Source organism: Acipenser ruthenus, chromosome 6 (genome assembly GCF_902713425.1).
Source record: "Acipenser ruthenus chromosome 6, fAciRut3.2 maternal haplotype, whole genome shotgun sequence".
Lineage (NCBI taxonomy): Eukaryota > Metazoa > Chordata > Actinopteri > Acipenseriformes > Acipenseridae > Acipenser > Acipenser ruthenus.
In genome coordinates, this window is record NC_081194.1 from 5179708 (window position 1) to 5204024 (window position 24317).

Sequence of the window (24317 nt, forward strand, 5' to 3'; positions counted from 1 at the left end):
TAAATTTGAATTGCTAAGTCTGTTATGAGTGACAGACTGGTCCTAACCTGAAATGGTCTGTTTTCCCAAGAGCTTCATCTTCCCTTATTCTAGAATAGAAGCTGCAGAAATCACGCTGGCCTGCTGCTTTTACTGAAGAATAGGTGCAATTTAGAGGATAGCTAGCTGAAACCTAATCATCTATTGTTACGGACAGAATCTACTTTATTTCAAAACCTTGGGGAGTGTAGTATTTTCACAATTAACAATTACAATTATTTGGTGTGTTACAGTTTGTGAAAATCTGTTAAGTCATGTTTAGCCTTTGAGGTGCCTTTGACATAAAGGCGTCTCTCCTAGACCTGGTGGTCTGGGGATATGGTCATGACTGGGTGTTCATTTGCATTTCGTTATCTGCATTATTCAGCACATTTCATTTGACTTTATGAAGCAAAATGTGTTAATTCTATAGGGGGATGCAAACCTTTGTTCATAGCAGTAGTAAATTCTATATTGTAAGCATAATGTTGGTAAAATAAAGTAAAAGTGGGGAGTACCCAAGACTCATTAAAAAAAACTGAAGGGAGAAGAAAATAATGTGCATCGCATTGGGCGCTAGCATTAATCATATTTTAAAAAGACAAAGGGGTTGACAGCATACATTTGAGTGTCAGGGTGTGCATCTGTCAACAAGGGTGAATGCATAAGCATACTTTAAAAAGAACACAAGAAGATGTTCTCAGAAGATCAGCCTGCTGTGTTTTCAGAACAATGTCAAGAGCCAATTATTTACAATAAGAACAACCCAGGTAATTTGCAAGGGAATGCCTAAACAAAGTGTACACAGTTTTACTTTAAAATACAAAACATCATCATCTTATAACATGATGTTCTTGCTGTGCATTGTTGTTGAGCTAAGTGAATGGCTGGATCTCAGGTCCAGCTCTGGATAAACTAACATGAAGCAGTTACCTGCCTGCACCGGTCATTACATGCCATCTGCATTTGCTTCATGTCCCCTTTTCATTTACTTTCTCATGACTTTTCTACATCCATCTTTTTCTAGCCTTCAGGCTTCAGCCTGTGTGTATTTCCTTGTTAACAAAACAACATCCATTTCCCAATTCACCCACACAGTATGTCACCTTTCATTTCTCACTGTCTGTACCTCAATCTTTCTCTCTAATGGGAAATACGAGGAGAAGATTGGTTCAATTCCCCGCTATTACAATTGCCTACAAGATACATCAAAAGACTGATTTCATTGTGGAGCAGTAGGATATTTTTTCATTCAGTCAGCATGTTTCTAAAACCTGCTTACCCAGTAACTCCAGAATCTACAAACCAATAGTTTTGTTCCTTCTAAGTGCCCAGTAATATCAAACATTATTATTTGTTTATTTAGCAGACGCCTTTATCCAAGGCGACTTACAGAGACTAGGGTGTGTGAACTATGCATCAGCTGTAGAGTCACTTACAAATACGTCTCACCCAAAAGACGGAGCACAAGGAGGTTATGTGACTTGCTCAGGGTCACACAATAAGTCAGTGGCTGAGGTGGGATTTGAACCGGAGACCTCCTGGTTACAAGCCCGTTTCTTTAACCACTGGACCACACAGCCTTGTTACCATTTTGATTCACTGCAGGTTTTTTTTTTTTTTTTTTTTCACACAATATAAAAATAAAAATGTTCTGCAAGCAAAATCCACCGTTATCATTTACATAAAAAACATGACCAGTAATAATATAATGCATTTCATTAACGGTGGTGTCATTCACTGACACAGTTCAATACATTTTTGACAGCAGTGACAATGGCTTGGTTGTGAGTGGTGATCAATGTACTGGTCTTCATTGATAAGTATCATAAGACCATACAGTATGCGACACTTCACAATTCTTGCAGTACACCACAACTGCTCCTGTATCCAATGCCATGTGTCTACAGTGACTAGATGCCATCATGCTCCCTCATTATTAAAACCCTAATCTGCTGTTTACATTACCACCATATATAATGTGCATGCTGTATATGTTCAGGTAGGTGTGGTTTGGCGGGGATTTCAGCAAAACTTTTTTTTTTACAGTAGGATACATAATTATGAATCCACCTTTAGGATATACTAGCACAAAAGCTACAATACTAATACCATTTGTCAGGTACATTTTAAACAAAAGCAGTATTTCAGGTTGTATCAGAATCAGATTCTAAACTGCATCTTGACAATATCTAAAGTACATTTTCTAGGCAAATCCTGCACCTGTTATGCAAACAAGTCGTTGGTGCACTGCAGGGCTGTGTATGGTCCTTATGTATGTACTGCCAAAGCTATAGCTCTTTAGGGTTGAAGCATTAAAAGAACAGCTGTGCCAACCCCTGAGCACAGTTTATTATCGATCACTAATAGAAGAGGAGACCAAAATGCTGAATATGCTCTTCTGCTGTTAATTTTTGTGAATCATATTTATCATGTTAACACAGAAACGTCACACTGCCCAAAAATAGTTTTCTCATTAATGAAAAGTTTTTACTAAAGTTCAAAAATAATGATTTCATACAGCACTAAATTGTAGATTTTAGAAAATACCTCTCCTTTTTCAAACCTTCAAAGCAAGGAAATTACATTAAAAGAACCATCAAGAAAAGATGTGCTCTGTTTAACAAGACATTATTGAAATGAGAAAAGCTCCATCTTTGTGGGTAAATGCAGCTGACATTTAGCTCTGGAGACGGGAATCAAACACTGAAATCAACTTAGGCCTCAGTGGACATCACCAAAAACACCCAAACAGAAAATCTGTCTGCCCCTTCCTCTGTGCTTCTTATTATCTGGGAAGCACTTTCCTTTCTAGTTACAAGAAACACCCCAGGAGGGGAGTGGTTGAGTACCACGTGTGTCATTGTATTTGTAAGATTTATAATTCATTTCATGACTTCCCCGTAAGGCTATCTTCCCTAAAATCAATAAAGATCTAGACACCAAACCCTATACTCACTTGCATTTTATTACATCAGCTCAGTCATGAGGTATCACATGCAAGAAAGAAAAAAGATAAAGAAGATGCTGACATAAATGTCTATCCTTTGACATGTTAACCAAATGTAACACAACACAACTGGCCTAGGGGAACCTTTTGCAGGAAGTCTAAAAGAAAATGTGAAGTCTAACTGAAACGGTTTTGTGATATGAGACTTTTGTCAGAATTGCACATTACTCTTTACTGTTTATATATATATATATGTGTGTATATATATATATATATATATATATATATATATATATATATATATATATATATATATATATACTCTGAACACACTCTTAAACTCAGGGGAGACGTTTAAGGAGGACAGAGATGTTTTAAAATCCTGTAATTGGTTTTTGTTTGTGCACTGGGCGGGCTATATGTCCAGACAACTTTTTAATAATCAAGAAAATCACACAGACTCACTTAATTTGAAGTTTTAACGAATCAGAGCAGTAGTAGTGCTCTTTCGGCTTATTAAATGCTTTAAAAAATGGATTGGTTGGTTGTGCAGACCACTGTAAATCCCAAGTAATAAGCAATCTGGGTGATCCAGTGCCTTTACAGTTTAACAGCATTAGTACTTCAATACAGTAATACAGATATGGTTATTATATGCTTAGCCCTTAGGCTAGCCATGCAAAAAGCTAAAGCGCCCAACGCTAAATCCTATAACATACAATATATCACTCTCCAAAGCTAAATTTTAATTCCTGTACGTTATAGCAATGCATCAATATAAATGAGATATACATTCTAAATTGTTCTTACCTTTCACTATGTGGAAGTGTAGTTGCAGAATACAACATCAAAACAAGAACTGTCTTCAAAAGGCAGAGACTTCTAAATATGACCAAACAGCAACCAGCTTTTTCAGGGACCCTCAGGGCATGGACCAAGTCAGCTTGCAAGATCAAGTTCAGTGGTATCGAATGAGGTCTTGCTCAAGGCTTATATAGGATTTTCCCTCCATTAAATACATCAGGAGTCCAATTAAATTTGATCATCAATCTACCTTGACAGTTCTTATCTTTGAGTTAATGATATATTCTAGAAGGATCCGGTCAGCTATTTTTAAAACTAATTGGAGTTATATATATATATAAAAAAACATTACAAATTAATTGGATATAACTCCTTTCCAGAATATTGGAACATGATCTCATGGTTCTCATTTTCAACCCCTCCTTTCTCTAAAAGGTTAGGTGAACTAAAGTTCACAGGATCCTTTGCTACCAAGTACAATACAAGTTTATATGTGTATTAAAAGAGATGCTGTTTTATATATTCAATTTTTTGTGTGATAATATCAACCTGGGTCTACAATATATTTCCTCTGAGCAGCATATCTTGTCAACTTTTCAGATTAGTTTACTTTCATATACAGGTGTATAACAAATTATCGGACAAAGACTGTAGGGGTTTATCTTAAGTCTTTGAATAAAACGACTAATCATACAGTGGCCAGTCTGGTTATTTTCATTTAAATTCAGGCTATAATAAACATGTTAAATATAATAGTCTCATATTAACTTGTACCATGCTTGGACTAAGCCTGGCCTCTCTCTCTGTTTCTAAAAATTCCCCTGCACAAGCAGATTTCAGACACCCTGTTTACTTGCCAAGGCTAGTGTTTTGATTACTATGAAACTCCACTGTAAGCACTTTTCCAAATTCACTGCATGAAGTAATTTTTGGCTCATAAACATCACCCCAATTGAAGTCGCTACCTTTCTGATAAGAACTGATACCGTAGACAACTTTTCTAACTTAAATGAAATGCTCGCTTCGGCTGCCAAGTGCTTACAACACTGCCAATTGTCAATGTCAAGCAGATCAACTCTTTTGTTATAATAAACTTTTAATATGTTCTTTCAACAATAATAATTTTATTTGTATAACAGTTTAACTTTAAATGATTTTATAACATGTATTTCTAATTCAGATACTTCAATATAACAATCTCTTTTATAAATTGTAATTTTATTTTACTTCATTGATATATACAGAAGGCAAGAGGTTAATTTTTATTAGGCACCTTCTTGGCAGCAAATGCAACCTTGAATATTAAAACGTAGGACTGCTCATACATTTACTTAATGTTATTATATTAGGTTTCTTATTTATTTAAATACTTTTGTTTTTTCTTACTATAATCAAATTGTGTTTGATTGCTTCTGGCATATTAACCCTTTGCAGTCCATTTATTAAGTGCGTGTCAGGTCCAATTTATTTTCACACGCGCAGTTAATTTTAGACGCGCTGTTTAAAAGTATTTTTTTCCACAGTCAAACGGGTTTAAAAGGCCCTGCATACCAACAAAGCACTCACTAGTCATCTCCAGCCCCGCCCCACCCTTTCGTTCGCTATAGCTTTCACATATGCTAAGAAATAAATAATAATAATAATAATAATAATAGTCGTACATACCGATCAATCATCTCCTGATCACTCATTTTATCACCAAACGCCTCAATAATGCGATCCAAGTCATTATTTTATTACTATAACATCTGAAAAAAGCTCTGCAAATGTCTGTGATATTCTCTGAGCGCTGATGCAATTGCAGCCAGCTTGTTTCCTTATGGCCGCCGTTATCTGATGCCAGGGGCAAGTATGACTGTTCATGAGATACGCCCTTTTTTTCGAGTTGTCTCGGCTCCTGTCGCTCCCACTCGGCCATTGAATGGTTTTCTCAGCTTTTTCCGGAGAAAAAACGACTAGAAACACGTTTTTTGCATTTTTTTTGGACCGGATAGGAATAATTGCAATGCAGGACCAGGTCCGACATAGGACCGCAAAGGGTTAACTCTGTTCCATAGAGTTTGCCATTCTGCTCTTGTTGGATCAGAATGTTTTAAGTGCTTTTCCTGATAAGGGAGTTTTGGAATTTTCAGCAGGTCAGTCTGACCTTCAATGCAATGAACTTCTTCACACAGGCCTTACACAGATCTGCTAATAACATTTTCTATTGGTTTTATATTCTTTAAAACATATTACAGTCATTACAATATGTGTTGCAGTTTCACAGATGTTCAGTTTGTATCCCAAAGATCATCCTGCTTCCAGTAGCGGTGACAGTCTTTAAAAGAATAATACCTGCAAAAACTTAAATGAAAAACTTTCATCTGAGGATGAAAACCAGCCTGTGTGCCCTCTTATTCTCCATCCTGTGTGTCCTCTTATTCTCCAGCCTGTGTGCCCTCTTATTCTCCAGCCTGTGTGTCCTCTTATTCTCCAGCCTGTGTGTCCTCTTATTCTCCAGCCTGTGTGCCCTCTTATTCTCCAGCCTGTGTGTCCTCTTATTGTCCAGCCTGTGTGCCCTTTTATTCTCCAGCCTGTGTGTCCTCTTATTCTCCAGCCTGTGTGTCCTCTTATTCTCCAGCCTGTGTGTCCTCTTATTCTCCAACCTGTGTGCCCTCATTCTCTAGCCTGTGAGTCCTCTTATTCTCCAGCCTGTGTGTCCTCTTATTCTCCAGCCTGCGTTTCCTCTTATTGTCCAGCCTGTGTGTCCTCTTATTCTCCAGCCTGTGTGGCCTCTTATTCTCCATCCTGTGTGCCCTCTTATTCTCCATCCTGTGTGTCCTCTTATTCTCCAGCCTGTGTGGCCTCTTATTCTCCAGCCTGTGTGTCCTCTTATTCTCCAACCTGTGTGCCCTCTTATTCTCCAGCCTGCGTGTCCTCTTATTCTCCAGCCTGTGTGGCTTCTTATTCTCCAGCCTGTGTGTCCTCTTATTCTCCAGCCTGCGTTTCCTCTTATTGTCCAGCCTGTGTGTCCTCTTATTCTCCAGCCTGTGTGGCCTCTTATTCTCCAGCCTGTGTGTCCTCTTATTCTCCAACCTGTGTGCCCTCTTATTCTCCAGCCTGCGTGTCCTCTTATTCTCCAGCCTGTGTGTCCTCTTATTCTCCAGCCGGTGTGTCCTCTTATTCTCCAGCCGGTGTGTCCTCTTATTCTCCTCCATGCAGCTGCACCTGACCAGCAGCTCATCTGCTCACTTTTATTTTCTCATGTTATGCAATCTCCGCACTCTCTGTCTGATCCTATTGGACTTTTATGCTTCACTAATTGTCTTAATACTAAACTGTTCTTTTAAAAAGCATCAATGTGACATGTATTGTGATGTGGGTTGGCTCTCACTTGGCAGACTGAGAGAATTATATTGGTACTCTGTTGCCAATTGATGTGTATATGAGGCATTACTTGAACCAGAAATCTTTTTTTGATTGTAATCAGGTGAGACATTTTATTGTGCTTCACAATTGCCTCTGATTTTTATACCACTAAACAGATATTTGAATTAAGCACCCAAACCCACTTTACAAAACCAAATACAATTTAAAACAAAAAAAATTATAATCCTGATATATATTGTAATATATTGCCCCCACTCTGGTTCGTTGCCCCTTTAAAAATTGACCCAGACACAGAAATTGGGGGTTCAGCGCTTCTGCGCACTTTTAATAATACAAACAGAAACACAAAAACAAAAACAAACACCTAGCTCCTTCGGACCGCTTACTACACGGTATGCTGGTCCCTGACTAGCTTGCAGGACGGCTAAGCCGTTTGCCTGCCATACACAAAACAAACCACACAGTTTTAACAAAACCCTTACTTTTTCCCTTTGACTGCTTATACACAGAACACACTACCTGTCTCCTTCTATGCAGCAGCCCTGAGCAGACTGACTGCACCTCTTATATACCCTGCACCTGGTCCTAATTTAACAATAATTACCAGGTGCAGGGGATAATTAACAATTAACACAAATGTGCATTCTCACATGTTTTCCTCCATGCAGGGAGGATTAACCCCCTCCCTGCTGTGTTACAATATATATATATATATATATATATATATATATATATATATATATACAGACGTGCTCAAATTTGTTGGTACCCCTCCACAAAAAACGAAGAATGCACAATTTTCTCTGAAATAACTTGAAACTGACAAAAGTAATTGCTACCACCATTGTTTATTCCATATTTAATAGAAATCAGACTTTGCTTTTGATTTTTTATTCAACATAATATTGTAAATAATAAAACAAATGACAATGGCATGGACAAAAACGATGGGACCGCTAACCTAATATTTTGTTGCACAATCTTTAGAGGCAATCACTGCAATCAAACATTTTCTGTAGCTCTCAATGAGACTTCTGCACCTGTTAACAGGTAGTTTGGCCCACTCTTCCTGAGCAAACTGCTCCAGCTGTCTCAGGTTTGATGGGTGCCTTCTCCAGACTGCAAGTTTCAGCTCTTTCCATAGATGTTCGATAGGATTCAGATCAGGACTCATAGAAGGCCACTTCAGAATAGTCCAATGTTTTGTTCTTATCCATTCTTGGGTGCTTTTAGCTGTGTGTTTTGGGTCATTATCCTGTTGGAGGACCCATGACCTGCGACTGAGACAGAGCTTTCTGACACTGGGCAGTACGTTTCGCTCCAGAATGCCTTGATAGTCTTGAGATTTCATTGTGCCCTGCACAGATTCAAGGCACCCTGTGCCAGGCGCAGCAAAGCAGCCCCAAAACATAACCGAGCCTCCTCCATGTTTCACTGTAGGTATGGTGTTCTTTTCTTTGAAAGCTTCATTTTTTCGTCTGTGAACATAGAGCTGATGTGACTTGCCAAAAAGCTCAAATTTTGACTCATCTGTCCAAAGGACATTCTCCCAGAAGGATTGGGCTTGTCAATATGCATTTTAGCAAATTCCAGTCTGGTTTTTTTATGTTTTTCTTTCAAAAGTGGAGTCCTCCTGGGTCTTCTTCCATGGAGCCCACTTTCGCTCAAAAAGCAACGGATGGTGCGATCAGAAACTGACGTACCTTCACCTTGGAGTTCAGCTTGTATCTCTTTGGCAGTTATCCTTGGTTCTTTTTCTACCATTCGCACTATCCTTCTGTTCAATCTGGGGGCGATTTTCCTCTTGCTGCCGCGCCCAGGGAGGTTGGCTACAGTTCCATGGACCTTAAACTTCTTAATAATATTTGCAACTGTTGTCACAGGAACATCAAGCTGCTTGGAGATGGTTTTGTAGCCTTTACCTTTACCATGCTTGTCTATTATTTTCTTTCTGATCTCCTCAGACAACTCTCTCCTTTGCTTTCTCTGGTCCATGTTCAGTGTGGTGCACACAATGATACCAAACAGCACAGTGACTACTTTTCTCCATTTAAATAGGCTGAATGACTGATTACAAGATTGGAGACATGTGTGATACTAATTAAATAAACTAATTAGTTTGAAATATCACTATAATCCAATTATTTATTATCTTTTCTAAGGGGTACCAACAAATGTGTCCAGGCCATTTTAGAATATCTTTGTAGAATAAGCAATAATTCATCTCTTTTCACAGCTTTTTTGCTTTATTCTATGACATACCAAAGGCATGCAAGTATACATGATAAAATAGCTTTTAATTTCATCACTTTTCAGGAGGAATGAAGCATTATTTCAATGAGCTGTAAGGGTATCAACAAATTTGAGCACGTCTGTATATATATATATATATATATATATATATATATATATATATATATATATATATATATATATATATATATAATATGATATTCATGAAACTTCTCAACTGCTCTTTGCATATTCTGCTACATCACTATGTCTTGCTGTTCTGCCATGCTCATGTTATGTTCACCAAATGCCTGCCTTCACTTGCTTTCAGATAGCGAAATATAGAGGTGCTGCACAAAGCATTGCAAAGTGATGGCTGAACGCTACCGCTGATTAGGTGCTGCTTTGTAATTGTAAAGTGCTCTTATTTCTAAAAGGCAGCAGGGTGGAAGTGAGCTAGCCAGCTCACCATCATGACCCAGTCCTTCAAACATTGCTTCAATACATTTCCCCCCTCAATATTCTTTCCTAAAACTTAATTTTTATTTGCTTTGCACAGTGCTCTTCAATCAGCCATGGCATTTCTGTGCCTCCTTTTATAAGAGACCTTGCTGGAAGCAATTCAGGCTTTTAACACAATTAAAAATCTCACCACGGTGACACTTCACTGAGCTCACTTTCCTGTAATCTTCACAACTCCAAATAATACCAGCGCAACGTAGTTAATATTCTGAGACTAAGGATAAAATCAATACAAACTTCACAGAAAAAGGGAAATTAATGTTGACCAATTACCCATGAACTGCATGTGGTTTATCTACATACATAACTATAACATATCAATTGAGTGTTCACCCCATTTGATTAAAACCATTTTCATTAGATCCAATATAGTTTTGCTGCTTCACTGATTTCTGTCGAGTTGTTTAAAGGCCCTGGTACTTATACTGCTGGTTGTACAGACACAGATAAGAATGAATCTTGAACTACCGAATGTTTCCTTACTGTACTGTATATAAGCTAGTCCAAGATCTAAATGGGCTCTTTGAGTAGTTTTTTGGGCCATCTGCAAATGTCCATGAAGTTAATAGCAGTCCAATACAGGAGACACAATGTTTGTTTTGCTCACTTTTCAATCAATTGCCCAACACACTCCTAACTGGCACATGCGAGATGACTATCCAATCCAATGTCAATGGGTTGGGATCACATACTGTACACCAATACAGCACGTGTGATGACTGAGCTGTACAGAGTCAAGTGGGATGGACTTAATGGATCGACCTGCTGTGGCACGGACAGGTGACTTGAAGCAAGAAGACAGGAATGCTGCTAAAATACTGGCATTCCATCAACGGTGAAACGATTTACAGGTAAACACAAATCACTTCATGCAACAGCAGTCTCAGATACAGGCTAAGGTTGCCAATTCCAAATCTCTGTCCACAACACAAAGTAGTGCCTCCAATGAGGCTACACAGAGGACAATCCAAGAAGGTTCATGGTGTGCTTATTCCAGAAATGAGGATGGTCAAATAACCGAAAAGCCTCTCAAGGGGGGGGATTGATTTTCATTTCATCCTTGTCCAAAGAGCACTCTGTTTATATAACCAGCACAATAATGTATGGAAAAGAAAGTAAGTTTAAACCTAAATCAATGGAATTTCTTATCTTGGGCTCTACGTCTGCATAGCGGCACAATATAATCTGAAGCAGTGTAATTTCCCCAGCTGTACTGTCATTGGATTTGACTTGGTGCAAGACAGATAGGTAAAAGAAACATTACTGCTGTGGCATTGATTACAAAAAAAAGTTTTTCAACGCTTGAATTTTCAAAACTATTAATATAAATCTGTGAATGCTGTCGAGAGAAGATTGCATACATTACTGATGTTTCACAAGTGATGACTAATAGTAGGCTTCACAGCACACATCTCTTCAGAACTATTTAAAAGCCTTGCTCACCGCTGAATCACATTGTAACTGCGTGATGGAGGCTTTAATTGACTTGATGGAACGGCCCATCACTACAAAGAGTAGTCCGTGCCGAATGAGATAGTTGCACATATCATAAACAGTTGAGCCGAATAGAAAAGTAGAGTAACAAAACACAGTTTAACACATTTAAGACAAAGAGAAAACGACTTCACATAAAGTTCTGCAGATAAAGGAAGTTTGCAGTTTGAGGTAGGTTAGGCATACTGTACCAAGGTCATTAATAAAAGTGTATTGCCTTTTCAGTAGAATGTATATACAGTACATGCTCTGTATGAACTTTGGGAGAGAGGTTACTCTGCTGCCAAAAATGTCACTGAGTGGGCCTTCGGGGGAAGTGAAGTTGTGTATCCTGCTAGTTAATCAATAGTCTAAAGGGGGTCATGCTGGCAGCAGTGGAGGGATCAGGTCACTCCTGTCATATCCTCCCCCCCCCCCCGCTGGCACCAGTAATAAGCCTCATGGGGCCCTAAGATGTGTGAAATTCTCAGAATGCCTGTCATAGGAGACTTAATCCATGCAGTTTCCAGTCATCTAAACTATCTGCTCATGTACCCAATTGATTTTTCTAGAATAATTATTGACATCCAGCATACAAATATGGCTAAATTACTGGAGGGGGGTGGGGGAGTCATATTCTCTAAGTGTTTACTCCAGTCTTTAATTATCCCCTTTTTAGAAAGCTGGAACAACTAAGTAATATAATTTAAGGTCTCATAATCACTCTAGAAAAGTTAGTTTCTCTTTATGTAACATTAATGTATAATGTTCTCTTTTAAAAAGAGTTAATTTGAGACTAATTGGAGAGTAATCCCTTTGAAATAAAAGTTTCATGTTGAATATCATTCAAGGATTCAAGAAGGGTCATATTTGTGCATTAGCATTAGCCACATTGTAATTGTTTGTCGTTGTCAGCATTGTCATTGTCGTCCACCCCCTTTCTAGAGCTGAAGGTCACTTTGTTTATTTAAGGTGGATTTAGCACTCTTTTAAATCACAAAAGTTTACCTTCAGAGTTCAATGACTATGGGGGACATTTTCAAAGTGTTTAGTCTATTTTTTAAAATATGAGAAACAAACAACTTGAGAGTGCTCAGGGGACCTTGGATTATAATACTGTTATGTTTCATTCTAGTTTTGTAAAATGAACCATATTTTTCTCCTTTCAAAAAAAAAGCTGACTGCAGATATACCCCTCAGAGTGACGTTACTTTATTAACACTAGTTTGAGCCGCCCACTCTCCACACTGCACTGAAAATGCAAAGCCGTGGTTAAAAACAATAATCATTTGACTTTGCACGCCATTAATTATTCATTGGCACAAGGCTGGTTTTAGAATGAGATCCCCCCCTTGCTGGGATTCAAAGTACTGATATTTCATCTTCCAATGTTTAAACAATTGACTGTCACTCTTACAATGAGCTGACCTTTATTGGCCTTAATTGGTTTTACCATCCACAGCATTTTCACTGTTTCAGGCTATATGAATGAATGATGCTTCTCGGCATAATATCCCAGCTCCTTTAAAGGTGTTGTAACTAATGAACACATTCCTGTCATGAACTTCCATTTCTGGAACACTTCAGAACTCTGTAACCTTTGAGTAAAACCCATGCGAAAAACAGCATGTACCATTTTTTCATTGGAATCTCAGAGCTTTTAATTATCAATAAAAGATACAAAATAGACTGGGATGCTTTTGTGAAGAAATAAAAACAAGGGATACCGGGGTGTGTAGTGTAAGGGGAATAAGCTTGACAATCAGATGCATTAATGAGAATCTGGGTCACAGCACTAAAGTTATAATACGTTTCTGTTGTTTCCTATATTCTCCTTTCACATGAATTACTCTTCAGTACTGTTATGTGACAGCTGATGGTTACTCACTCTCTTCTCCTCAGGTACGAGCAGGTGCACCTATCCATTCTCATTCGAGTGTCACAGCCATAGATCTTCTGTTAAACCTATGTGGGGTCTATTTCCCTAAATTAGCTGCATAGGTTGCTTTCATTAGCAGTTTGCCTGGTGCGATAAGAGCGACTTGCACCTTGCACCGTTGTGCAGATATAAAAATCAATGGAGTTGTTTTTTCCCAGTTTGAAATAGAAACATTATGGAATAACGGCTGCAGTAGAGGGGTCTCTTCAATGTGGAAAACATGAGAAAACAAAACACAGCATGAACACTCTTTCAGGTAAGGTACAATTGTCCATAATGTAGAAAGAGTGGCTGTAGAACACAACACAAAGTATAAGTTAAAGAACTTTAAAGGACGAAGCAGCCACCCACTCAACCCCAAAGGAGCTTGTCCCTATCTATGTGAGGAATGTTACTGACTGACCTTACAGAGCTCATTTATAGTTTATTTAGCAGACGCCTTTATCCAAGGCGACTTACAGAGACTAGGGTGTGTGAACTATGCATCAGCTACAAAGTCACTTACAATTACATCTCATCCAAAAGACAGAGCACAAGGAGGTTAAGTGACTTGCTCAGGGTCACACAATGAGTCAGTGGCTGAGAGAGGATTTGAAGCGGGGACCTCCTGGTTACAAGCCCCTTTCTTTAACCACTGGACCACACATCACTGTGATCATGGTAATTTATAATGGTCTGAGCAACTGAAGGGTTTTTTTATTTTCTGACCGTGTGAAAGTGTAAATCAATTCAGAGATTCCTTAGTGTCTTGTTTGCACTTTGAGGTCAAGCTTAGTTAACCTACGCTGTCAACGTGAATAGCGCTGCTGCTTAGAGGATTCTCAAGATGAGTAAGTCATCCCTGCACCAAACCTCCTTTGAACCAGGCACCATTCTGAAATGCTCTTGAGTTGTTTTTTTTTGTCTCTGTGGATGTCATTACAACTTCATTTCAAGACATTTCTGTACAGTATTCGCTTGTTACAGTGATGCTCGGTGTATATTTTACTATGCTTGTTTGATTGGATACATCTGAGGTGCACGTATTCATCGTCTTGTCAGGACACCCCACTGTAAATAGTCTTTGATCGCAATACATTCTCCAGGTTAAAAAAAAAAAAAGAAAACCAAAGTGAAACGAAATAAAGCCAAAAAAGGGGATATACATTGAAAACTAAGATCACAGGAGGAGAGAAAGGAACACAATAAAGAAAATACAAATGTATACTGAAAGAAGAGCTCTCTGCTGGAGAGCTACAATAAAATTAAAAGCTTTGCCTCGAGGCATTCACATTTCATAGTTCATTATTTTTCTTAAAGGGAGTCTGTGAAAAGATTTTTTTGCACGTTCATATTAGCAGTATATGGTGCTGACTGCATTAACAGGGCTGTGTGGGTGAGAGTGTGTGGAGAGCGGAGGGGGAGTATTAAAGGTGCAGTGTCCCATGAACCATAAAATAGAATGGCGATGCAAAAAAAAAGAGATACATGCATTTGAACCAACTATGCTCTTAAAATATGCTCTCTGTAGTGTTTCCAGTAAAATATTGTTAGGGCTTGAACTTTTTGGTTTTTATTTTCCAAATCTCTGCCTCCTTTTAAATGTTAATTAGTTGTTGTTAAGCTGTCTCAACATGGGTTTAATATTATTTATTCTTTGCTACAATTCAAGGAGATTTTAAATGATGGACTTGCTATCAGTGTACACTCTGTACTGGGTATGTTGAAAAGAAAATCTGTCAGGACAACTCTGTTAAGCGACTGAAAATAACAACAGCACAACGATAAACCAAGTACTGCAAGAATGAAATGCAATTAGGATCAGCGATGAGCAATTCATGTAATATGTCACCCTTGTTTGAATTAAAAATTAAGCGAAACAGAAGCAGGCTCAGTCAAGATATGAAGGTAAAAACAAGTGACATAGATTTGTATTTAACAGCTTTTTCTGAGTTTAATTAGGAAACAGAATTGGCTCAAAATAAGTTTAAAGGTATGTCATGTGATAAAAAATAAAACCTGAAAACTTCAAGCCCTAAATATTATCATCACAAGAAAACATGTTAAGTGAAGATATAATTTACTGCTTCAGGTAGGAACAGCAGTGTTTATTTGGTTCAGAGTGACACAGAGGTAAGTGAGTTTCACCACAAAATGCTTTGCTGTAAGTCTCTTCACCTGAAATATCTTATCAACTTAAGTCTGCATTTGGATAAAATATTGGGCTAGAAATCTAAACTAAATTACAGAGGACTGAGGTAATTGTACAGTTTAGTTCATCCAATCACCAGGGTATGCTGTTGAATGCTAATACTGTACAACTGCATTATTAAACGCTTTCATTTTGGGTTGTTTTTTTTTTGGAGGGGGGGGGAGGGGGGGTTATGTCAAACCCATATTACTTTGGGCATGAAGTGAACGGGTTCCAATTAAAGCCCTAAAGGTAATCATTTCCAATGGTGTGCCTTTTCAAAGCCAAAGCTTAATAATTTCAAATCCCTAACCAGAACTGCCTATAACCACAATCCAGCAACAGAATGTGTTTGTGTATTGGATCCAGAACAGGTCTATAAAAACAGACTGGAATACCCAAAGATTCTCCTCGGAATAATGTGGTTAACACTGAATTAATGTAGACAATTAAAAAGAAGATGAAATAAACACAAGTTTAGGTAAGGATTCTGATTGAAATGTTTAGGTAAGAAATTGTATTTTCATTTGTATTGCAAAGCACCTGTTTTCCTCGCTCTGTATAAAACTATGCACAATGGCGAGAGAACTTATCGTCGCTGCATTTTTAGGGAGAGAAACTGAATTAGCTTTTGGGACCTTGTTAACTTTATTAGCAGAAACAGATCCCAACAACTCATATGGATAACAACCTGCTTTGTTCTCTTCACTGAACAGGAATCACAGTTTTTCAATACTGGCACCTAAGGGGATTGCAAACGAGCCCAAACAAAGTTTTGATTCCATGTTTTGCTGACAATTTTGATTAACAATGCAAACCACAATACATGCTTGTTGCAGATGTTTGAGCAATCAAAGAGGTTCAGGGGTGTTTAACCTTTGCTATTCTGCATTTAGCATTATATTAGCAGTAGGAACATAAACGCAAGTTCCATAAGAGACATCAAAGCTGGTTTCACAGACCCCAGTTAGCACTAACCTTGGACTATCCAACGGTACCTTAGATAGGTAGTCTGAGATTAGTGATAATCAGGAACTGTGAAACCAGCTGAAATACTTAGGAACAGTACAAAAACAGTACAGGCTGGCTACTGGCAGGAATTAGACCCAGAAACAGAAAGCTGCAGTTTTAAGCGCGTATGCGTGCGTTTATTTAACTAAATAACACAAAACAGAGGAATAAAATAAACACGGCATGAGGGCCAAAATAAAAGTTTTAAACAAAAGAATAACTATGCGTAGGCTGGGCATTAGCCTTCATTACCACATTAATAAACAGTACAAAAATACCAGCACTCAGCACTCAGCACTAACGAAACTGACTTAGTTGCAACAGACAGACAAAAGCTATTTTTTTTTTATTACAGTAATGATGTGATTCAATTAAGCAATGATTTAATTAATCATGTTTTCTTGCCATTGCTTATGCATTGATTCAAGTTGCACATAAAGGTTTCCCCATAGCTTTGCTTTTCAGTTCACATCCATTTGGTTCCTGCTCTCGTCCTGCTCCACAGGTACCGGGGGCCCCCTTATGCTTTGTGTCTTTTCCATTACCTCATAACTGGACGACACCCTCAAGGGTGGTCTGAAAAAGCATGTTGAGCCACACTGTCAAGGAATTGTTGAAAGCTTCCACTAATGAACATATGGTCTCAAGTCACACTGTAATACCATATACATTTGTAATTAACCACAAATAGATTTAATCTGACTTTTTACAATCTTCTTTTGGAATTATATGTATGTGACTTTTGACAAAACACATAAAATATGAGAATGACAAGTATAAAAACCTTGAACAAGGCAAAACTTCCACTCAAATCTCTAAGGAGGTCCCCGGTTCAAATCCCACCTCAGCCACTGACTCGTTGTGTGACCCTGAGCAAGTCACTTCACCTCCTTGTGCTCCGTCTTTCGGATGAGACGTAATTGTAAGTGACTCTGCAGCTGATGCATAGTTCACACACCCTAGTCTCTGTAAGTCGCCTTTTATAAAGGCGTCTGCTAAATAAACAAATAATAATATACAATAAATCAATAGCTCTTCCCAGCCTAGAAAATGGTCCCCAATATACTGCACACACTCGCTTGATCTGTGAGCTTCTCTATACGGGCATGGTAAAGGGAACATGTAATAAGTTTTATCATCGTTTTGGTTGGCCATTGCTAGCCTAAACGGATCAGCTAATTTCCAGTAGACAGAAGCTGTGAACCAGATGCATATTTAATTAGGTTAGCGCGCCTCTGTGACTACAGTATATGGTTACCGTATTTGTTCAATAAAACAGTTATTAAATATTACCCAGCCGATCTGTGAATAAATTAATAATAGCTTATATTATTTCTATGCAACAGCGCGTGTTGATTTGTTTCGGACATTCCGTGTAAAATTAGTTTCAAAACAAACCTACTGTAGCAAATGAAATCAGAGCTTACTGTTGTAAATTGCAGTCCACGGCTGATACCCGTAATACCCTGTGATCCTTAAAATCCTCTCCTCGATGGAAGTTAGTCCGATGGATGCGCTGTTTATGTCTTCCACAGACCTGGAAGATTTTAAATCTTCTTTGATTGATTCGTCCACAACCAGGTATTTCAGCTGCCGTAGCTGAGGGCTGATATCTGACAGCCTTCTTGGGCTCACATCAGGAGATCTCTTCATCCCTCTAAAAACAAGACCAAGAGGGTTACCTAACAAGTACCCGGCATTGTCATTCATACTCATAGCCTATAGTACCAACTTGGATGTACTGTGTAATAATGTGAATGTGTAGTATAGTGTAGGCTACTTTAAATAACATCATTACAATGATACTACTGGCATGTTATTTCAATTTCAATTAGTAACATCTATATAAAATAAAAATAAAAACACGACTAGTAATAGTTGGGTTATTTATGATTATATAACGCATTTGATTACAATTACAGAGCACCGGTAGTTTGTAAAACTCCGCCTTGGCAGTCGAGTACTACCGATGCAATGTAATTGAAATAATACTCACCTCAAAGCTGAACGGTTCCTTTTATTACGAAACTCTATGATCCCCATAAGAAACAAGGCACCAGAAAGAGAAAAAAAAACATACACTAAAGGTGGTTAGTAAACGAGTAAAATGTGTCAAAGCTTAGGGAGAAATGGGCAATCCATTGTACTAAGGACTGGGTAAACGCTCTCATTCCCGACAACAGAAGACAACTAATGGTGTGTCAGAATACACAGCTTTCACCACAGCAGCAGCCACTGGGAGGCATTTCAAGTAAAACACGACAATCAATGAGTAAGATACGATTAGTACCATAATTAAAGAGAGAAATAACTGAAAACCTTATTTTATTTTATAAAAGTACTAAAATAAATAAGTGTTTTAATAACTTCAGTTGTAAATTATGAATTATAGTAGAGGGGCTAGATTTATTAGGTTTCAAGGCAGCCTTAATATTGCATTACAGTAATATACAGTATGCGGTTTATATATATCACTGTATACATTACTTGTTTGATGTAATTTATAAACAGGTGTTGAGGGGGCAAGTCACCAGGAACTATATTCTATACGAGTATACTGTATGTAATTCATATCATTTTATTGAACTCAGACATGATTTGCTACAGAGGACTTGGGTAATTAAAAAAGGTGCTTTAAAGGCGACAATATTGTGGATGAGGCAGCAAAAATCTTAATTTCTCTGCCACGAACTTTAAACGGAGTGGCTTTGATAAGCATACACAAAGAAGGGCAGTAGTGTGGAGTAGTGGTTAGGGCTCTGGACTCTTGACCGGAGGGTCGTGGGTTCAATCCCAGGTGGGGTACACTGCTGCTGTACCCTTGAGCAAGGTACTTTACCTAGATTGCTCCAGTAAAAACCCAACTGTATAAATGGGTAATTGTATGTAAAAATAATGTGTATGTAAGTCGCCCTGGATAAGGGCATCTGCTAAGAAATCAATAAAAAAGAAAACTAACAAAAATAGCAAGCCTTTAGGTTAGCTATTAAAGCTAAACAGATACTTTGTAAACAACTGTTTAATATTCTTTATCAATGAATTTATCAATGTAAATGATTTAAATGGTCATTTTCACTACATACAACAGAAAACAACCAATAAACAATACAACACACACACGCACACAATCCAGAGGTTTGGTCCCTGGCAAGCTCGTCATGCATCTCCCATGGCATGTGGGCATAGGCTCTTCTGGTTAGCCATGTATAACGGTTTTAGCGCTTTAACCTCATCTCACCTCACCGACGAGACTGAACGCAATCCGTAACGGCTTGTATCATACAACACTGCCTGTTACACACACATTATATTATAATTATATTATATTATAATTAGATTATAATTCTGCCATGTGATTGGTTAAAACCTCATCACATGACCAATAACTATTGTCCCCGTGATGCTGCTTACTGTCAACGTTTTTTTTACAAACTCACTCAAAAGACGTCATTACGCTGAACATCCTTCCTCTCTTCACACACAAAGCAAAATGACAGACAACAGAAAATTAATTACAAAATATACTACAAAACAAAGATGCTGCAAACACCAAAATCATCATAAAAACTTCATTTTCAGTGTTTTCTGACTTCCTGAAATTCAAACAAATCCAACTCGAAGTTTCACAAACTCAACTGACTCCTCCGAGATTTCTATGCCGCAATGAGAAAGTCAGACGGACAGTTTTTTGCCAAAAAAACTGTAATAACTATGCGCTATGGACTTAAAAAACATTACTTTCTTGACTGATTCATAAAACAAATATGGAATGCAGACCTTGGCTCATAGTGGGAAACTAAAGGCCCATAGGGAAAATTTATAGTTACCTGCGGCTATGGGCATTATAGTCCCCTGATGGTAACTATAGTTCTTCCCTCGGGGGCCATAGTTTCCTACTATACGCCTTCTCTCAGTCCATATTTACTAATATATATGATACACACTACATATGATTGCGTCAGCATAGTGGTTGATTTTCATCACTATGAGGGTTACTGACAAATTCCTTTAATAATATGTATTGTTTTCTACTGGAGTGTGTTCCCTTTTTAGCATTTTAATGTACTCCTTATTCTGACACAGGAAAGTAGGCAGACAGTTGGCTGAAGAATTATAATGATGTTTTACCTCCATGAAACAGAATGGTTTGGTATAATATTTCTGCAGAACACATGACTGGGAGATACAAAACTGACATTCAATTTAGTTGCCAATCGGAAGACAGAGTTTCACTGAGTATTAAAAAATAATCTGGGTCTTTTAAGCAGCCTAGTTAAGTGCAAGATGATTTATGATCTTCTATGCTGTAATTACTGTGTGGTGGTGCTATTGTATCCTATGACTTCTCATTGTTTAAGTTTTTCTTAAATTATATTATCATTCACATACTTATAGAAACTGTTATAATGTATGACTTGGGATTACACAAAAAAAAAAATATCTGTCATTTTTTTATGATTGGTGTGTGGATGAAATACAGTTGCCAGTAACTCCATCCTCTTTTTTCTGCTTGGTCTATGGTCATTGATTTTGATTGTTCTGGTGCTATGGGGACCAATTCACAAAACATGAGTTATTTAAAGAATATCTGATTTGGTCAATAAAATATTTTGATGAAAATAACTTTAAAAAAACCTACCCTTTTTATTAGTGTTGAAATCCTCCATCAATTCCAAATATTTGTTTATGTGAAAAATAAGATCCGTTTTGAATGCTGTTGTGTAATGTCTGTGCTGTGAACTAAGTTTGTTTGATAGATGAGTTATACAAGCCAGGGTGATTACCCAGTGCTGAAAAATGCTTTAAAAATTCATCTGTGGCTTTTTCCGATGAGCCTGATCTAATCAGCACCTTAGGAGCACACATGTTTAGAGTAGCAACCAGAGTTCTATAGAGGTCAGTCATTCTGTTATTACTTAATAAGGGAATCGCAAAAATGCATGGCTGAAAAGATGACACTAATTCCAAAACCACTGCTTATTGGTGAAACGCTCCAATGCTTAAAAAGTTGTAGCATAACAGTGATAATGGCATTGCTGTGGCATGCTCCTCTGTAATAATGGAACTCCTAAGTCAATACTTTATTTGAATGAGGGAGTTCCACATTAACATGACACAACAATGTCACTATCCCTTAAATATTTTTCACACTAAAATAGACCATCTAACTGCAAGGGAGGAAAAAAAATTATTTAAACTTGGGACAAGCCCAATCATAGGTCAACTTGCACTGCATTTAATTGGGTCACTAACATAATGGATTGCTGTGCTGTTTCCTCATGTTTGCTAACAAACTACCAGCACAAACAGTAATTGTTGCTTGTCACAGTCAGGACTCTGCAGGTGTAAATGATCTAAATAAAAGACTCAACACAAACTGGGTTGCAATGGGATTCCTGCAGCGATGCCCAAAATAGGCCCTCATGGGGGATCAAACCAATGAGACATGGTGGGAGGATCTCAGAAAGCAAGCCAAGGTTATGCACAGGGTCATTTGGGACAGTCTGGAGCCAGAAGTAACATTTGAGCCTATTATTTTCCGCCTGCTTGAAAGCTTCTAGACTCCCGGCAGTGATACTGTATGAGAAGTGTGGGAGAAATGATTGAAATTACATGGACTGATATATAATTGCTGGGATGAAAAGCATTTTGATAGCAGGAAGGGTGTTAAATAAATGATAAGCTCCACACAGGAGAAGAGCAGCTAGGACGCAATTGCTTCTATTCCAGTGATAACCTCACTGCTTGTAGTTTCTTACCTTACTGCACAATTATCACTTCAGTCTGGGCTCTGGGGTTTTCATTCTGCAGTGACTCAAATATTGTCTTTATTTAGTTTGGGTTACATAGGTCAAGCTGACATTCCAATTAATATTCTCCGGAAGAGAATACAGATTTTGTGATTCTAAATTAGACTGACCATAGGTTGTACATTTTCATTTGCAGTGTTAAGATGACATGGCTTTATTATTGCTGTGCTTATTGCTGAGTCTCTGCATGTGATGGTTTTATAATATTCAGGGTTTTTGTATTCCTCACAGATATGAAGCATGAAGGGTCAACATTGTCAATATAATAAGTATACAGTCATAAAATATGTGTGTGTGGTGTTTTACACATTAAGAACATTGCAACTATGCATAAGAGCATTGTAATTATGTGTAACTCATGTATTTACTATGGAACTACTATGTCTATACACAGTAATTAGAGACACTTAATGTTAAGTGTTACCAAATGAGATTCATTTAGCACTGTAAACAACCATGGATTGACTTAGTTGAAGTTGCAAGACTGTTTGCCAGGGTTATATCTCTTGTTGTGTGAAATGCAAATCCAACAGAATCAGCTAAACCAGCTCTTCCCCTATCTTGGACCAGTATGATCAGCTGAAACCCTGCAAACTACCTGCTCTGACCGGGATGTGCCTTTGCTCATTTCTAATAGGTAAAACAAGGCTGGAATATGAATAAGCTTGCTTACTGTACTTCATAATCTGTACCTTACCTTATAGGTAAAGTTTTTTTTTGACTCTGCAGTTCAGCAAATTGTAAAAACTATTTAAAAAAAAAAAAAACTAACTACAGTATGCGCTCTTTTCAGCAGTACAATTACCACCCAACATACTCCCATGGCAACCCTTCTGTTAGGTTAACGTAAACTGAGCTCTTTCTCACCAGAGCTTGTTCTCTGGCTGCCTGTCTTGTTAATGTTCCCTGGTCATTCCTCCGTAGGCTTGGAAAGCTTGCTCCATGAGCGTTACCTTGCAACACCACTCACAGGTAATGTGGTCTGCTTTGTTTTTTGAGATTTTGGGGCCTTGTCAGAAACTAAATAACAGAAGCCTCCATAGATTTTTTTCTTAATGTGTTTAAAAATCAAAATGGTCTTGACATGTATTACATTTTGAAATATTGTTTAGTGAGTACAGTACGTGTCAGCGATGTATGGGTGATGGGTATCTATATCTGTAAATGCTTTTATTTTGAAAACCTTCTTGAAGTTTTCAGTACTGTGTTATTTATGAGTTCTAAACTTTTGGTAGAGAGCTAGCCGAGCATAGAAATGTTCACGATATAGCCAGTGGTGCAAAATAATGTTTTATCAATGGGGAATTGTAAGACTATTTTTGTAATCGTTTTCATTTTGGGTTATAATTATTGAAGCTATTTAAGTGTTTAAAATTTCAAAAACTTCAGTACCAGCACATGTTACTGTAACACTGTGGAGTTCACTTTAATGATGTGAACAGTAGAGGGCCTGAATACAACCACACTGCTGAAAGTAAAGAGAGACTCATTGTTCTTAATGAAAGAAACCAACACATAGAAGTTGGCGTAAATGTGACAAAAAAGGAACTGGCACAGAGAATTAACTTCCTGATTGATTCGTACACTAAAACTGTTATGCTAAGATTTAACAATCCATTTACCAACCTAGCTTGTCCTTTTTCACTGCCCAATTATAAATACAATGCCATTTTTAAAAGTGTATTGTATTTTTATTTTCGGAAGTTAAATAGGAGAAACCATACAAAAATAAGCAGATACCCTATGAAAGTAGTGTTTAAGAGGCTTCTATTCTTTTTGCCATCTTCTGCTCGAAAACCAGATCCTAAGGGATTTATCCCGGTCTGAATTTTAAAAAAAAAAATTCCTGACTAGAGATGTGGCTGACCCCTCATTGCGGTATAGTGAGTGAAATAGGCTGACTTCTCAGCTTTCATCAGCAACTGTCTGGTTTATTATCTCTAGAGGGGAGTACCTTGGGTAACACTATAGCAATCAAATCTAATTGGATAGGTCTCCAGATATGGCAGTGTCCACTAC

The 24317-nt window shown here is 37.8% G+C and overlaps 1 protein-coding gene across 1 annotated transcript in view; it reads right to left on the reverse strand.

Annotated features, from left to right (window-relative positions):
* Positions 1 to 18658, reverse strand: part of LOC117410912 (solute carrier family 35 member F3-like) — a 69144-nt gene extending 50486 nt beyond the window's left edge. The window contains exons 1-2 of the mRNA XM_034017861.3: positions 18485 to 18658; positions 17916 to 18145 (exon numbers count right to left, since the gene is read on the reverse strand). Of these exons, the coding sequence (XP_033873752.1) occupies positions 17916 to 18145; positions 18485 to 18531 (277 nt within the window). The 5' untranslated portion in view covers positions 18532 to 18658. The remainder of the gene's footprint in view (positions 1 to 17915; positions 18146 to 18484) is intronic.
* Positions 18659 to 24317: the final 5659 nt, after the last annotated feature.